This window comes from Bos indicus, chromosome X, assembly GCF_029378745.1.
Source record: "Bos indicus isolate NIAB-ARS_2022 breed Sahiwal x Tharparkar chromosome X, NIAB-ARS_B.indTharparkar_mat_pri_1.0, whole genome shotgun sequence".
NCBI classification, from domain to species: Eukaryota; Metazoa; Chordata; class Mammalia; order Artiodactyla; family Bovidae; genus Bos; species Bos indicus.
This window is the reverse complement of record NC_091789.1, coordinates 62,768,855-62,786,588: the sequence shown is the minus strand read 5'-3', so window position 1 is coordinate 62,786,588 and position 17,734 is coordinate 62,768,855. Positions and strand designations below refer to the sequence as shown.

The 17,734-nt window shown below is 41.1% G+C and overlaps 2 protein-coding genes across 5 annotated transcripts in view; one reads left to right on the top strand and one right to left on the bottom strand.

The window, feature by feature from the left end:
• The window catches only part of AMMECR1 (AMMECR nuclear protein 1), a 116,037-nt gene extending 110,170 nt beyond the window's left edge, over positions 1-5,867 (top strand). Inside the window, exons 6-7 of one of the 4 annotated variants that reach the window (XR_011565225.1) lie at positions 3,107-3,221; positions 3,619-5,867. Coding sequence is in view for 2 of the 4 variants with exons in the window: in XM_019956115.2 (XP_019811674.2) it covers positions 1,475-1,589 (115 nt within the window). In the remaining 2 variants the exon portion in view is untranslated. Of the gene's footprint in view, positions 1-1,474 lie in introns of all 4 variants that reach the window. The other 3 variants (XR_011565224.1, XM_070783920.1, XM_019956115.2) reach the window with 3 other exon arrangements.
• The window catches only part of TMEM164 (transmembrane protein 164), a 194,699-nt gene continuing 180,723 nt past the window's right edge, over positions 3,759-17,734 (bottom strand). Inside the window, exon 8 of the mRNA XM_070783924.1 lies at positions 3,759-7,348. The gene's annotated coding sequence lies outside the window, so the exon portion shown is untranslated. The remainder of the gene's footprint in view (positions 7,349-17,734) is intronic.

Here is a 17,734-nt window from a genome sequence, read left to right as displayed (position 1 = left end):
ATGGATTTGAAATATAAAATTAGAATTGGAAACAGGAAAATCAGGAGACATTTCTATTATCTAAGAATATGTGGCAGCAATCTAAAGAAGGTGAAATGGGAGCCTTAAGAGCTGTGGCCATGCGATGGCATGAAAGGAAGGAAAAGAAAATATTGTGGAAAAAAATAAAAGGACTTAGTCATCATTCAGGAGTAGGGAAGAAGAGCAAGTCAAGGCTTTTATCTAAATAAAAGGGACCAAGGCAGTCCCTTTGACCAAGACATGGACCACATTGAGGAGAGTTCCATTTATGCACTGATTCTGGATTTTAAGTGCTTCCTGGGATACCTGTATAGAAATTTATATTAAATAAATAAATAAAAATTAAAAAAAAGATTAAAGAAAGCTAAAAAAAAAAAAAAAAAGAAATGTCCAATAGGTCACTGGATATTTATATGTGTAGAGCTTATGGCTAGAGGTAGTGATTTGGGATCATCTGTAAAGATGACATACCTGAAGCTGTGAGGCAAAGGTTCACTGAGCTGGGACAGAGCATAGGGACAAAGGAACTGAAGGGAGAAATATAGGAAACTCTTACAAGGCACAAGGGTAGGATGAGTGATCAGAGAGATAAGGCGCAGTCCAAGAGGTAAGTGGAGCACCAGGGGAGTATGAAATTATAGAACGCAAGGCACAGAGAGCTTCCTAAAGGGAGTAGTGAGAAGTATCCTAATGGAGAGGTAGAAAACACATGACTCTTCTGAGAAGTGTGGCAATGAAAAGAAGAAGGAAAAAAAAGATGGGGGAAAGAGGATTGCGATACCACAATCAAAACACGTTTTGTGTTGCTGCTGTTTTCCCTTAATGGCAAGACCTGAGACCTGTGGACAGAAGGAAAGAAATGGTAAAAGAAAACCGATGGAGAATCCCAGAAGAAAAAGTAGTCAAGTGAATGAAACATATACATGACAGTAATAGACTGGCTTTCCTCTGTTCTTTCCTGTTAGCAAACCAGAGCTGAGAGGGCAATACAATTTCTAGAACAATTTAAACAAGGAGTGAAAGTGTTCATCACTCAGTTGTGTCTGACTCTTTGCGACCCCATGGCCTATAGCATACCAGGCTCCTCTTTCCATGGGATTTCCCAGGCAAGAATACTAGAGTGGGTTGCCATTTCCTTCTCCAGAGGATCTTCTCAACCCAGGGATTGAATCCAGGTCTCCTGCGTTGCAAGCAGATTCTTTACCATCTGAGCCTCCAAGAAAGCCCTAAACAAGGAGTAGTAAAATGCAGAGTCCTAGACTCAGATTCTGGATTCCTGGGTTGTTCTCACCTTTGCTATGTATTAGCTGTGTGAAAGTGGGCAAGTCACTTCTCTCTAGGTCTCTGTTTCCTGATATAGAAGCATTATCTCTAAGGATCCCTTCTGGCTCTGACATTCACATATCACCTATTTCATGATGTTAACTTTGTCTCTTCCCTGACTTTCTTTCAGGTACCGTAGTGAAAAGATGACCTTGAGCTATGCTGAATACCTTGCTCATCGCCAGCATCATCATTTCCAAAATGGCATTGGGCATCCCCTTCCACCATACAACCATTATTCCTGACACTGAGCCGCACAACCAGTCACTGGGCCTCTCTGCAGACCTCTTCCCAGGAGACCCTACCCCTTCTTGGTCTAGCTATCTGTTTTACTGTACCATTTTATGATGATAGTTTCCGTTGCCATGGTGAAGCTTCGACATCGTCAACTAAGATCATCATGGTAACGGGTAGGAAAGTGGCATTTATTAAGAAGATCCTCCTGTTTTATTATTTTAGATCATTTTTTTTTTTGCAGCATATATGAATTTTGGAGTTTTCTTTCCTTACAATATTATATAGAATTTTGCTTTGCTATTTCAGTCAGGTTTGTCTTTCTGTCCTTCTTGCCCTCCTTCCTGTCTTCTTCTTTCTTTCTTCTCTTCCTTCCTTCTTTTGACTGTGGATGGAAGAAATTGTGCAGTTTTTAAGGATTTCATTTAGGTTTTTCCTCCATTTTCCTTAGTAAGATAGATAACTTTTGATAGCCATGTTTGGGAGTAATTCATATCAGATTCAGGTATTTGTATACTTTTGAATTTGTCTAAAATTCATTTTGCTATAAGAGCTTAGTATATGGGTCTTTACTGCTTAAGTATATGTTTTTCCCATGGTAAAAATATATGAGCTTTCATTCTAGTGTAGAATATTTGAAGGTCCGTGATAGGACTTGTCACACAGAGTGAGAAATCATTTATGCCTATTGTGCTAGTTATCATAGGAAAAACTGCCTCATCACTTTATAGAACCAACTTACAAATTGAAACACTGTTTTAAGAAAGTGCAAGCTACCTTTGAAATATGCTACAGAAATCATTTTGAAAAGCAGCATATATCAGGAAGAGAGCAGATACAGAATTTAGTGCCTTTGAGAAGAATATAATGAAGTGGAATTAAGAGGGGTTAGAAAAAAGGCAATTTAGAGAAATATTCTTATAAAATTTTATTGTTTATATATGTGAAACAACAGATTAGACAAATTGCTTACTCTTGAGTATTTTTTTAAGCTGAAAAAATTTATTTTGAGCAAATAACCAAAAAGAGACACATTTCTATTATATATTAATTTAAATTTGTTAGCTTTAGGTTTCAATAAGTCATGATTGGCCAGAGACAATTTTAGCTACCATTTAAGGAAATGGTAATGATAATCTAATGAAACAAAAGTTCATACATGTCGTGATTTCAGACATGTTTATCATGGGGACAATACTGGAGTTTTAGAAATACTATAAAATCGCTTAAATCTCTTTCTGCACTACATACTTTTGATAGAAACACATTTACTATATTGAGAAGATGTTATGTTACCCCTGCATAAATGGAGTTGGCATTTAGGTATGATATAGTTGCTAGAGCCCAGCGCATTTGCACGCTAGTTTTCCCGTGATGTATACACAGAGAACTTCCTCGTGTCAATGGGAGGTCTCTATGTATACCCCCAGGAAAAATGACAGATGACTCTAGAGAAAGATTATCTTCATATTTTGGTAGTAAGTATATATAAATATATATGTGTGTGTAAACATTTTTTTTCAAACAGGAAACAAAGATTTCAAGTGATGAACATAAGTACGGTGCAGAACATATAGTCTAAAACCACGCGATGTCACTGAATATCAAGATGGCATAACTTATACATGTAGTTGCTGTGACAGGTAACAGACTGCTAGTTCAGAATTTGAAAACCCTTTTCTAGTTTGTGAGGTGAATTGGCTGAATTTCTTCTGCTGGCCCTTGCAGCAAAGCAAACTGCTTTTGTTTTTGATGAGAGTTCTCAGAAGTTTTTTGGTATTCCTTCATCCACAGCATCCATTGTTGAAATAACCATTTTCAGTTGTGATGCCTTAACTAAGAAGCCAGTTGTTAGCCTGAAATGGAACCTCGGTAGCCAGTTCCATTGAACCTAGAGATTAGTTAGAGAAAGCTAGCTGTTGGCCTTTAGAAAGGGATTTTGAGTCCTTTCATTTCTACTTGGGAGCATTTTGGAGCAGATTAGTCTTTCAGTATAAAAACAAGTGGCTACCTGATGGAAATTTTTTCTTGCCCTTATAGGGAAACTGAGCACAAGCTGAATGATATTGTCTGCTGCAAAAAAAAAAAGTAAATAAAACAAGCAAACTGAAGAGAGACAGAATAGACCAATATTGATCCATCTTATCCATCATCTCATCAGTTCAACAGGCTCCTCATCCTGGGTGAGCTCATGGTTAGTTTTTTTTTTTTTTTTAGAGAAAAGATCTATTACATGCATATGTGAGTGTGTATACAATATATACATATGTGTGTATTAATGTATTTAACGGTGCTAATCAATCTTGAGCAGGTCACGTGACTGGTCATGCGGACTCTAAAATCATATCAGATTTTTTAAAATTCTTGATATATGCAGATGTTATACAGATTTTCTTACCAGTGTAATAATGTTATACTGAAGAAATAACCATCCTGCAGGCTTCAGAGGACGAGGTCAGCAATATTTCCCACCGTGGCTTGGGGGAAAAGGATAGTTTTGTCTCCTTTTGTATTCAAATTAATGCACAGTGCATTTTTTGTGTCTAAGTAGCTGTTGACTAAAAGATTTTGTAGTGTAAAAGGTGTTATACAAACTTGTAATGGTGTGCTTCAAACAAATGCTAGACCCTTTCACCTTGGTTGTATATAACAAAGCTGTTAAATATGTGGTTTGAATTAACTTTGAACATGTTGAAATATGTAGCATGTGTTTTTAACTCAGACGAAGATTCTAATTGCACAGGTTGTGTTCTAGCCAGTTGTGGTTTATTTGTTCAGAAACACAAATGTGAATTGCACTCTTATCACCAGAATATTGTATAAGTTCAGCGATCTCTAAACAGCTCAGAAGTAATACTTGAACTTCATTTGAGTAGCACAAAGTTTACATAGCCCCCCTTTTAAATGTTAATTAGTTCCATTTATGTTTTCTGTTTTTCAAATGCAACTGGGTATTTTTTTTCCTCTTGGAAAATAGTACATATTTTACTTTGGTATGTAGCAAAAGGCTTCCATTTCTGGAAGGGTTCTCTTGTTGTTCAACAAGGTCAGCCAGGTACCAGATTCTAAAAGAACAATTGCCCCTCCCCCCTTCTTCCCTTAAGTGGCCTTCTGACGGTAGGAGAATGTGCTACTGCCCTGCCCGTTTCCCCTGTCCTGAGAGGCCGGTGTGATTGATGGAGGAAGTGCAAGGCTTGCTCTTTACCCACCCCACCCCCCAGGCGCTCTTAAAGCAGTTACAAGATTTTCAGTCCACTGCATACAACCCCAATGCCCAGCACACCGGAAGTTTGTATACTGGCCTCTTTTCATGTCTTCAAATGTGCAGGAAATTCGAAAACTGTCACCTGGAATAGGTCCCATCTCTTCTGTGTGTTAGATCAAACCAAAGAAGCCCCCAGCCATGCCCAAATGCTGCTCCAAAAGCCTGCCTTCCAGTCCTTACAAAAACCTTGCAGGATTAAATGTGTTAACTTTTTTATTTTTGTACAGTTTCTAAGTGATTTTTGCTAGTGATGTTAAATTGAATTAAGTTTATTTGAGGGGTGTGAGCACCTCCTCCATTGAAATAAACTGGTGACTTTCCTTTTATTTTTTAAGAGCGGAAACCCATTGTGTGCCTCTCGATTTAAGGGTTTCTGATTACATTATTCTTAAGACCAGCATTGATCCTTTATATACAAAGATATGTTTTCCTTGTTTTTTATTACTGTTTCAGAAGAAAATAAACCTTTTATTTTGCTCTGGACCCAGTAACTGCGCTGGTACATAGACGCACTGAGAAAACAAACTTTTGTAACCACCTCTGACTGTTTTTGTATATGAAAGTTGATTACTTTTGAAATATTTGGATCTAGTTTCTAAGTTATTTTAGTGTTTTATATGTTCCCCAAAATTACTTTGAATCAGTCACCAGCATAATGAGTTCTTGGTGATGCAGTGGTGAGACTTGTAATGAGCAAAGCTACCTGGAGTAGCTCTCTCGTCCTCCCTTTCTTAGTACCCTGTTTTTTGATTACAGTAAGACATCACCAATTATCTGTAACCCCTTCAAGTATAACTAGATCCTCCTTCCTTCCACATTTAATTGCTTAATAGTTTGAAGAAACTATTGGAAATGGGCATTTTATATGACATGTATGGCTTTAAAATATTATAAATGAAGAAAAAGAAAAATGAGAAGGTTTATGTGGGTCTGTAAGGTATGGCTGTGGAAAGATATTGTAGTAGTTTTGACACTATTGTTATTACCTTTAAAATCATTTACCCAATAAAATGTTAAAACTGAATTACCATTTGTGGTTTCTTTCTTTAACCTGTCTCATCAGGGCCTCGTGGGTACTCCTTAACTAAAAGCTAACAGTTGAAGCCACTGAAATAATGTGTGTGCAGGCTCAGTTGCTTGCTCAGTCATATCCAACTCTTTGTGACCCCATGGACTGTAACCACCAGGCTCCTCTGTCCATAGAGTTTTCCAGGCAAGAATACTGGAGTGGGTTGCCATTTCCTCCTCCAGGGGATCTGCCCAACTCAGGGATTGAATCTGTGTCTCTTGCGTCTCCTGCATTGGCAGGCAGATTCTTTACCACTGCTCCACCCGGGAAATAATATACTTAGGAACTGATACAGATTTCTTTCCAAACTGGCACTTGGGAAACCTCATCTGCTTACAGCTGTTCCCTACGATATGAGTTACCTATGTCATTCTTGTGCCCAGCTCTAAATCCTGGCCTACTGATATAGTCTACCCTTTATTGGGCAGTCTACCCTGGCCACGGATCTGAGGCAAGCATCAGACTTGAATTCCAGTGGCAACATGGCTGTACTTAAGCCTGTTCCCAATTTCTTCCAGATCAGTGTATTACTGGGTCTTCCCCTTTCGGAGCTGGTAGGGGGTAGTAGCAGTGCCATCCAGCACAATCCTCAGGGTACATCACATATGTAAACTTATTACCAATTTTCCAGTTCCAAAGTGATAAGAGATGAACCCTATTTGCCACTTGAGCCTGGGGAAAACATCTGCATATCAGGCAAGGTAACTAGTGCTACTGCCATCCAAGGGCCAGATAGGAGCCCACATCAAGCAAGGGATCTTTCGGTGTCCTATCTCTATCAGCTGTTGCCTTATCTCTTTCTCTGCAGAAAGGCCATCAAGGACATTGCTGAAATACCTCTGGCTCTTTCTAAATCATTTGCTGTCTCAGTTTCATAATGCATATTTCAGGATTAATTGCTAATGAATATATGCAGGACAATTTTCTGTTTCATTGCCCCAAAGCCCCACTCCCTGTGTGAATTTGATGACATGTGCTCATGTCAATCACAGTAGCTAAAAACAGCCATCTTGGCTCTAGAGGACTATTGTGGTTTGGAATAGTGCTCCATTAAGGCAGCCATCTGCTCAGAGCCAGTTTCATCATTCATGTTTAATGGTACACAGGATTTTTTAATGATTTAGATGATATTAATAGGTTCAGGTAGAATGAAGTAATTTAATGAGCCCACAGCATTCTTTTTTAATAGCATTAGTGGTTAACTCAGTGGTCTGGACAGATTTCAACTTCAGTAATCACACTCCACCTACCTAAATTCTTCCCAGAGTTTCAGCACTTCCCCTCTTTAGACTTCATGCCCCACTGGGCACCTTTTAAATTGCTCCACTGCTTCAGAGGGCAAGTGTGAGTGTGTGGAATGTGGCAATTCCTCTCTGTTGATGGAAAATACTATCATATTCAGGAAGTCCCATCACTGTGAGCTGGGAAGAAGTCTGCTGTGGGAAAAAATCACACCTGGATTCAGAGCTGCTACTCAGGAGAGCCCAGTGAATGACAACCGTTTTCAGAGTATGGCTTCTCCCACTTTCTGCAGCTCTTAACCACATGAGCAAGACAAGTGTGGGTTTTGGCCAAGCTCTGATGCCTTCCCATCTGTCTGTCCAAGCTTTTCCCCTGCTGGAGGAATAGCTGAATGGAAGGATGCAACTGAGTCACGCCCTGGATACACTGCTTTGGCTACTACATTCAGAGGACTTCCTTGATCCCTTTAACCCATGACACAATCCCCTGTTCCAAACCTCAAGCCTGTTGGAAGAAATCTTTTCAAGAATCAGAAAAAACTGCCTTAGGACCCAAACCAGTCTACCTCTTCATCCCAATAACTTAGTTATCACTATGATTTAAAATGACGCTTACTATGTTCCGAATATATGGACTATGCCTCTCAAATAGTTTCAACGGACCCACCCAGAGGGCTGGTAGAGGGCACGTGCTTTACATAAATGAACACTGACCTACACTTGCAGATTTCCATCCTGACAGATGATCACATTAGCTCGACAGAGGTTAGCAACAGAGGTTAGCTGTAAGATGCGCTAAGACAGGAGCACTGGGCAGTGTCTGCATTACGGGCCTCTGTGCTCACAAGTGCCCTGGTGTCCTTGAGCACCTACTCTCTCTCTAAAAGGACACAGCCAAGTCACAAGGGGCTGGTAATTTGTTCAGCCTTTAGTCTCCCTCCTTGCTGGAAGAACCTCTTTGCTTTTTAATCAGAATCTTAGCTGGCACCTCATTAAGTTACAAGTATGAGATTAAAAACAGTATTTCATTGTTTTAAAGTACAAATGTATACCAGTTACTCAGAAAGTTAATGAGAATGACGAGGCTGTTTGGGTGACTATAAAAATTTGTAATTGGGGTGACAGATGACAGAGTCTCAGCGCTCCATTGATTTCTGTATTGCTTTGGCTGTACAGCAGCAACAAGGTCTTGATTTGCAAACAGAAGAGGTAGTATCGTGTATAGTTTTATGAAAGTGAGTACACATTGGCCTAAATTCTAAAACCCTGGGGTAGTCACAGCCTTCTGAACCAGGCCTGACAAGGAAGGCCTGCAAGAAGTTTGGCATCTTGCCAGAGGTTTGAACATAATATGTCAACTTGATGGTTCCTGCTGACCCACTGGTGGTCTTCAATTGCCATTCTGAATGCAACACATTATAGATGTTTTAGTTAGGTGGGGTTTTTTTCAGTTTGTATTAGTGTTTCAATATTATACATTTAAAGACACTTTTTTTGAATCAAATGTTTATGGAAACTTCAATCAGTTCCAACAGAATGCCAGGTCCCGTGGGACAATCTGAAACCCACTGCTGCCATCCCAACATGCCCAGTTATTTTGAGAGCCTTTGGCAAAGCGTCATTTCATCTCCTTTTCCATTTTGGCCTTTTCCTCCCAAATGTCAGGCCCAACGTGATCCATCAATATTTACTGAGTGCCTGTCCCCCCAGAGGCAGGGCACTGTGCTTGGTTACAGAATAAAGATAGTATCATTTTGTAAGACAAATTAACAGTCCACTCTGAGCTAAGAGTTGTGAGCAGAATATAAGTGTGTTCCAGCTGGCAAAAGTCATTGACTGGGGCCCAGGTGATACTGGGCTGGCTTTATAGGGTTTCTCTAAATGGCTCCCACCTCACCGTGGCATTAGAGGAGAGTTGTGGCAGCCTTGTTGGGGAAATGGCATTTCTTTGGCCCTCCAATGTATCAGCAGTAGAGACCACCCAGAGCCCAGGCACTGTCAAGGTTCCTTGAGTGGAGGACATGCTTTGCTCTTACAGTGAGGCGGTCTTGCTCCCTAGCAGGAGTGCCAAGGTGGCTGGGCGAGAAATAAGAAACAGATCTGTGTACATGCAGAATGGCATTTGGTGTCTCAAAGTTTGTTTGTTAGTTTGTTTTACTGCAAAGCTGTTCTCTGGAAGGCATCAGAACCTTCCCATGACCAGGAGAGAGAGAACTAGGCTGTTTGCTCTGAGGCTGCCTTGCAGCCAGAAGAAAGTTCCCAGCATGTCAACTAATGGAAAAATCCATTCATGGGGCAGGAGGAGAGATAAGATAGTGAGGGAAACCCACCCAGAGAGGGAAATCAGAGTCACTTTCTGAATCACCCGCTACACAGAAAGGGCAGGAAGGCAGTATTAAATTTGGATATTGTAAAACAGGAAACACAACTGGTACACAATAGAATGTTTAAATCACATCTTAACTGACAGGAAGCTGCGGAGAGTCACAGCCATTGCCTGAACACCAGGCAGATTTGAAACTAGGAGTTGCTCTTCTCAGTTTACATCCAACTAGCATTTTCATCTCAATATTCTGGAATGATCCAAGGTTAGCATATGTGTTAATATGTGTAAATGGATTTGTGTGTCTCAGCATAGGAGACAGGGGTGGGCCAGACAGCTGGCTGGGCCAATCGGGATCCCCACTCCCACATAGCCTGGCAGAGCCAGAAAGGGGGTCTTGGATTGGAAAGAGTAGGAAATCCCCATCTTGTTGAAAGGACAGTACTAGTGTAACACAAACATTTCCCTAAACTTTCTCTACTTCAAACAGTCAAATGAATTCCAGGAACTCTGCATGGAGACACTGCCACCCTGCTGGCATAGGTGTCAGCAATGGCCCCTTTCCCAGAATTGTGGTCAGTGACATGGCTGTTTACCTTGCCCAGCCTATGTGGCCCATGGCACTCATGAATGATGGGGTTGAAAAGAGGAACCCTGGGTTAATCCAGTCATTCAGAAAGGCTGGGATTGCTCCTGCAGGGTACATGGTCCTCATTGGGCCCCTCTGTCCCCATTTTGGTTTGTACCACTCCAGTAGAATCTGTGGCCTTGAAGAAGGTCAAATAGAAATTGATAATGGTCAGCCCTGGGCTGGTAAAGTGCAGGCAACACATTTGCTCTTGGGAAGGTTATCCAGTGAGTCCCGCGAGCAGGGTGCACAGGGCACTTGAGAGTTTAAAAGAAATTTCGTTCTTTTCACATCCTTTTGTTGACTTTTTTTAATTAAAGTAAAATCCACAAAACACAATGAGCCACTTGAAAGTGTACAGTTCAGTGGTTTTAGTGTCTTTGCAATGTTGTACAACCACCGGCTCTCTCTGGTTTTACAATTTTTTCATCACTCCATAAACCACTCCATCTCTATTAAGAAGTCATTCCCCTTTTTCCCTTGGCCATCACCTAAGTAACCACTAATGTTCTGTCTCTCTGAATTTGCTTATACTGGACATATCATATAAGTGGAGTCATTCAACACATGACCTTTTGTCACTGACTTCTTTTACTTAGCATATTTTCAAAGTTCATTCAAGTTGCTGCATGTTTCAGTACTTCATTCCTTTCGATGGCTGAATACTATTTCATTGTATGTATAGACCACAGTTTGTTTATCCAGTGTCCACCAATGGACATTTGGGCTGTTTGAATCATTTGGCATTTACAAATAATGCTGCTACAAATGTGTGTCTTAAGTTTTCTGTGTGGACGCAGGTTTTCATTTCTCTAGGGTAGATACTTAAGGATAGAATTGCCGGATCATGTGGTAAATTCTATGTTTAACTTTTTGAGAAACAAACTATCCTCCATAGTGACTGTAGCATTTTACATTCCCACCAGTATGAAGGTTCCAGTTTCTCCACATCCTCACCAATACCTGTTATTATCTTTATGATAGCCATTCTAGTGTATATGAAGGAGTATCTCATTTGTGGTTTTGACCTGCATTTCCTTAATGACCAGTGATGTTGAACACCTCTTCATGTGCTTATTGGTCATTTGTAGTCTTCACTGGAGAAATGTCTATTTGAGTCCTTTGCCCAATTTTTAGTTGTGTTGTCTTTCTGGTAAGTTTTGAGAGTTCGTTATATATCCAGGATATTAAACCCTTACAGATATATGATTTGAAAATATTTTCTCCCATTCTGTAGGTTTTTTTCACATTCTTAATAATGCCCTTTGATGGACAAAATTTTTAAATTCTTATTAAGTCTAATTTATCTAATTAATTATCTGTTGCTCTTGTTTTTGGTGAGAAATCTAAGAATCCATTGCCAAATCCTAGGTCATAAAAATTTAGCCCTGTTTTCTTCTATTAGTTTTAGCTCTTATATTTAGGTTGTTGGTCTATGTTGAGTTACTTTTCCTACATAGTGTACTGCCATGGTTGATTTTCTTATGTTGAACCACTCTCACATTCCTGGGGTAAATTCCACTTTGTCATGGTGTATGATCCTCTCAGAGTTATTGGATTTGGTTTGCTGGTATTTTGTGGAGGATTTTTTGTATCTGTATTATAAGGATACTGGTGTGTGATTTTCTTGTGATCTCTTTGTCTTGCTTTGGTATTAGGGTAATGCTGGCCTTATAGAATGTGTAAGGAAGTATTCCTTCCTCTTCTATGTTTTTTTAAAGAGTTTGAATAGGATTAATGTTTAAATTTTAAATGTTTGGTAGAATTCACCAATGAAGTTTGGGTTTTGGTGGGGAGGTTTTGGATTACTGATTCAGTCTCTTTACTTGTAGAACTGTTCATGTTTTATATTTCTTCTTGAGTCAGTTTTGGTAATTTCCATGTTTCTAGCAACTTTTCCATTTCATCAAGACTAATTTGTTGGCATACAACTGCTTATTGTATTTTCTTATAATCCTTTTAATTTTTGTAAGGTTGGTAGTAACATCTCTGCTTTGATTTCGAATTTTAGTTGTCTTTTTTTCTTAATGAGTCTAGCTAAAGATTTGTCAATTTCGTTGATTCTAAAAAAAGAATGGATATACATTTAAGCATAACTAGCTCATTTTGCTGTACTGCTGAAATACAACATTGTAAATCAACAATATTACAGTAAAATTAATAATAAAAATTAAAAAGCATGTTGCAAGAAATATATGCAGAAATTTAAAAAATTGGGTACATTGTACTTCCATTTTCATTCATCCCAAAGCATTTTCTAATTTCCTTAGTGATTTCTTCTTTAGCCCATTGGTTATTGTAGTGTGTTGTTTGATTTCCACATATTTGCAATATTATCAGTTTTCCTTCTGCTTTGGATTTCTAGCTTCATTCTATTTGGTCAGATAAGATACTTTCTATAATCCCAATCTTTTAAAATTTATTGATAATTGCTTTGTGGCCTAATATATCATCTATCCTGGAGAATGTTCCATGTACACTTGAGAAAAATGCATGTTCTGCTCTTGCTGGGTGGAGTATTCTGTATATGTCTCTTAGGTCTAATTGGTTTATAGTGCTGTTGAAGTCTTCTATTCTTTACAAATGTATTGTCTAAATTTTACCCATTATTTAAAGTGGAATACAGTAGTCTCCACCTATTATTGTAGAACTGTTTCTGTCAAATGGACAGTTCTGTCAATTTTCCTTCATATCTTATGGAGCTCTGTTGTTTGGTGTGTATGAATATACTTGTTATATCTTCTTGATGAATTGATCCTTTTATCAATAAAAGGATAACATTGTCTCTTATAAAAATTTTTCACTTAAAATTTCTTTTGCCTGGTATTTTGTAGCCACCTCCACTTTCTTTTGGTTATTATTTGCTTTAAATATCTTTTTCCATCCTTTCACTTTAAATCTCTCTGGATTAAATTGAGTCTCCTGTAATCAGCATATAGTGGATGTCATTCAGTCACTAAGTCATGTCTGACTCTTTGTGACCCCATGGACTGCAGCATGCCAGGCTCCTCTGTCTTCCACTATCTCCCAGAGTTTGCTCAAATTCATGTCCATTGAGTGGGTGGTGCTTTCTAACCATCTCGTCCTCTGCAGCTCTGTTCTCCTATTGCTCTCAATCTTTCCGAGCATCAGTCATTTCCAGTGAGTTGGCTCATCAACTCATTGCCAGAACCCCCTGGACAGTATATAGTTAGATCATGTCTTTTTAAGATTCATTTTGCCAAAAAAAAGGGAAAAAAATTCATTTTGCCAATTTCTGTCTTTTAATTGGTGAGTTTAACCCATTTACATTTAAAGTGATTACTGATAATGAAGAGCTTTTTCCCTGCCATTGTGCTATTTGTTTTCTACATGGCACATCTCTTTTTCCTCAGTTCCTCCAATACAGTTTTCATTTGTGTTTGATGGACTTTTTTCTAGTGTACCATGTTGATTCCCTCTTCATTTCCTTTTCTGTATCTTTTATTTTCTTAGTGGTTACCATGGGGATAGAGTTGACATTCTAAATTTATATAGCAATCTAGTTTGATAAACTTTCTTTTCCTTTTAAATAGACTATAATTTCAGAGCAGTTTTAGGTTCACAGCAAAGCAGAGCAAAAAGTACACTGAACTCCCCATATATTGCCTGCCCCACCTCCTCCACACATAGCCTCTCCTACTATCAATATCCCACACCACAGTGCTACATTTGTTGACTGATGAACCTATATTGATACCAAAGTCCAGAGTTTACATTAGGATTCACTCTTGATACTGTATATTCTGTAGGTTTTGACAAATATATCTACTATTATAGTATCATAGAGTAGATTCACTGTCCTAGAAATCTGGTGTTTCACATATTCATGCCTCCCCCCAACTCTTGGTAACCACTGACCTTGATCAGCCCCTTTTTAATAACTACAATAGTCAATTTTATGAAGTGCTTACTGTATAAAAAGGACCATATTATACACTTTTCAAACAGCCTTATGAATTGCCCATTTTACAGAATCTAGATCAAAGAAGTTACCAGTTATCCAAAGCCACCTAGCTACAAAGTGGCAGAGCCAGGATTCAAACTGAGTTTGTCAGAGTCGAGAGACAGCTTTTTATCATTCACCCTGCTGTCTTGAGGAAGATGAAGATGATGGTGAGAATGGTGGTGGCAGTCATGGCGGTAATGGTAGCAATAATGGCATCTAACATTTATGGAAGTAGTGCTTACAATGTGCCAGGCGCTGTGTCAAGTGTCTTATCCAATCTTCACACCTACTCTAGGAAATAGTTATTACTATTATTGCCATTTTACATATGAGCAAACTGAGGCTCAGGCTAAACAGCAATCTCCCTCAAATGCACAGAACCTACTAAGTACAGGCTAGCAACTATGACTGCAGAATTCATTTTGACTATCCACCATCTCTCTCTAGGTCTAAAGATGGCAAAAACATAGGACAAATTCTTTCCCTGAAAATTGGTTGGCTTGGGTTTTGAAGTTCAAAATCCAAGGACTTAGACTTGACGTCATTGGACTCCTTCTTTTCCAAGAACACATGAGGTCTGATAGCACTGCTGTCCTACGGGCAGGGCAGATTCTGCCTTTGGCTGTCCAGCCTTGATTATTGTCTTTCTTGTCAAAGGAGGACTACCCCCAGGCTTCTAGGTACACAACCAGGGCTCAGAAATAACCCCCTAATCGGCCTCATCAGCTTTGAAGGAGGCCACTGCAGGAGGGGCCTAAGTAGGCCACCACTTTAACCCAGTTACATGAGGGCAGCTGTAATCCGGGCTGATCATGTCTTGCTAAGCTCTCTCAGCGGGGTGGGGGAAATGTCCAAAAACTGCTTCCTGTGCCCAATTATCCCTGGATCTCACTGCAGACACTCCTTCCCTTTCTGGAAGAGCCTGGCCTCAAGACTACAAGGGCCAAGGTTAATTAGAGTGGCTGCCAGGACTGAGAGAAGGTTGGAGGCAATTTCCAACTGCAGTGAATGTCCATGGCTTAGGCTACCCTAGGTGCTGCCAAAGTGCTGCTTTTCCTTGAAAGGCCCATCACCTAACCCTTCTTCCACCTTGCTGGAGGAGCTGAGGAAGTCATTGTCTACCTCTATACGGGCCAGACAACTGCTTACGTCAACCCAGGGAGTTCAGGACAGGCTGCACTCCTTTCCCCTGCACACACCCCCCCAGCCCCTGCTCATCTCTGGCAATAAGCAGCCCCAGAGATCCCCAGGGAAGCAGGCTGAGCCGTCTGGCCAGGCTCTGGTTGGGAAATAAAGAAACCAGAGCTGTTGGGGGTGGCTGGCCTGGCTCCCTCCCTGTCAGTTGGTACAGTGGGCTTCCCTATGTAGGTGTACTCCATCTCCTTTCTCTTGCCCCATGAAACATCTGCCCCAAGAGAGAGCTCAACAAAGGGGGCTCCCTCAGATCAGGAAGCTGAAAGTTTGCCTGGCCTGGGTGGATGCTGGCAGGGAAGAAAGAGAGGATGGAGTGTCAGGAGGAGACTATATGCTAAAGTTTAGAAGTTTTTCCAAATGGCTTTTCTCTACCAGGAGGGTGACTCTCATGGAGAAGAGGAAGAAGAATGAAAAGTTAACAATGATGGCATTTCAGTGACTCTAAGATACTTCAGGTTGAAAGATGGCTGCTATTTTATGTACTATTGAAAAAGTTGCCAATTAAACTGTCATGCCACTGACTGTAAGGTGCATCCCAAATCTGGAGATATTAAAATTATATTTTTAGAAAGTGTCTTAGCGTCAATGAAATACAGAAAAAAAGTGCCTTAAAACTGAGGTTATCAGTCTCTTACACACCCCACAGACCCCAACCACACAGGGCACTAGAAAGCACAGTGGGTGAGTATAGTCAAAAGCCCAAGCAACTCCTGCCCTCTGAGATCAAGCCTAGTAACCACACTGCCTGGAAACAGGACCCCCTGACACTGGACAGGACACTGCCGTTTATAAAGCCCTCTCACGCTCATTTATCTCACCTGATGTCTCACCTGGAGTTCTGAGAGGTCTGACTTTGCCAAGGGGACCTGGGACCTAAGAGCAAATGGAGAGCCGGGACCGCAGCCCCCATCTGCTGAGCTCCACCACAAGACTCTTCCAACGACTACAGAATGACCACTACCTCAGGCAGGGTAGAAGACAGACTAGTGAGGGTGTAATGAAGTGACTTTTAAACCCTTTTTCCAATGAAACTACTTACAGAACCTCAGTGTACAAAGCAGAATAAACGTGGAGTTGTTTTGGGTGAAACAAGGGGAAAGGCTGGAACCTAACCCGCTCTGCCCCCACCCAGCCCTCATCCTGAGATGGCCCCTGACACAGCTCCCCAGAGTTCCTGAAACCCTAAGGAACAATCTCCGAACCTCTGGGATTAAGGGGCTTCAACTCTCTTGGTAATATTCTTTTTCAAAGCTGGATTTAGACATTCTTCTTCATAACCTTTTGGCATGTCTTAAAATTTTCATTAAAAAATGGCACTGGTATAGATGGGCAGGTCAAAGAGCTGACTCACAACCCGGAAGCTTCAAGTCAGAACAAAACCAAACAAAAAGTTTGCTTTGAATTATGAGCTGGGCTGAGGCCTGGGTGTTGAGATTCTTTGTAAAGCTCCCTAGGTGATTCTAATATGAAGGAAAATTTACAAGCCCCTGTATCAGCAGCATCCTGTCAGCTCCAACACTCTGGAAATCTGAGGGTGTCCTGGACCACACAGGAAGGCCTCTAGGGGGCGGAATACTGGAGAGTCCTGGGTCTTCCTAAAAAACATATGGAGACTGGGGACTCCTGGTAACTAGGGAAGGAGCAGCTGAAGGGACAGTAAAGCAGGCAGCACCTCTTGCAGGCCCCTGGATGTCGAGGGAAGGGGGAGGGAAGGTGGCAGAGAGCAGGGAGAACTGGTGGCTGGAGCAGAGGTGCAGCTGGGGATGGGTCATTTGTCAGCCTGACATCTGTGGGTCTCTGTCCCTCCACTGGCCTTGGTAAACCAGGACAAGGGGAAACCTCATTGGGGGATCAGATTGTAACCATTCAAGCTGCTCCCTATGCCTCAGAGGTGACACATTCCATGGGCTGGTGGGGCTTTTGCCACATAAACACCAACTCTGCCTGTGTGCCCCAGGGAGTGGAAGGGGGACCCTGGAGGGGATGAACAGCTGCGGGGATGTGGAAAAGCAGTTGCTGCTTGGCCCACCTCCCAACCAGAGGTCTAGAGAAGGGTCAGGCGAAAGAGATATTGTCTCTGTTCTCTAGCCTCACAACACTGCCTCCTCAGCCTGAATCCCGGCTACCTGCAACCCCTAAAGAGGAGCAAGATGGGGACCTCCAGCTGGAGCTTGAGGTACCCAGGCCAAAGGCACACAGCCCCATGCAGGAGAACTCAAGAGATGGGCCATAGCTTGTGTGGCCAAGGTTTCTCACTCAGGTAACCATGGTGCCTCTCACCATTTTGCAAAACTCAGGGATAAGAGTGTGGTTCACAGAACACGTTCCAAGGACCAGGTCCTTGCCCTCAAGGAGCTCAATGTCTACAGAGGGACAGAGCCACCCTAATGAATTCCAAAATGGGGAGGCAAAGCGGTGTCCTGGTGTGAACACCAGGGGCTGCGGGAGCTGAGTGGAAGGGTAGCTCAT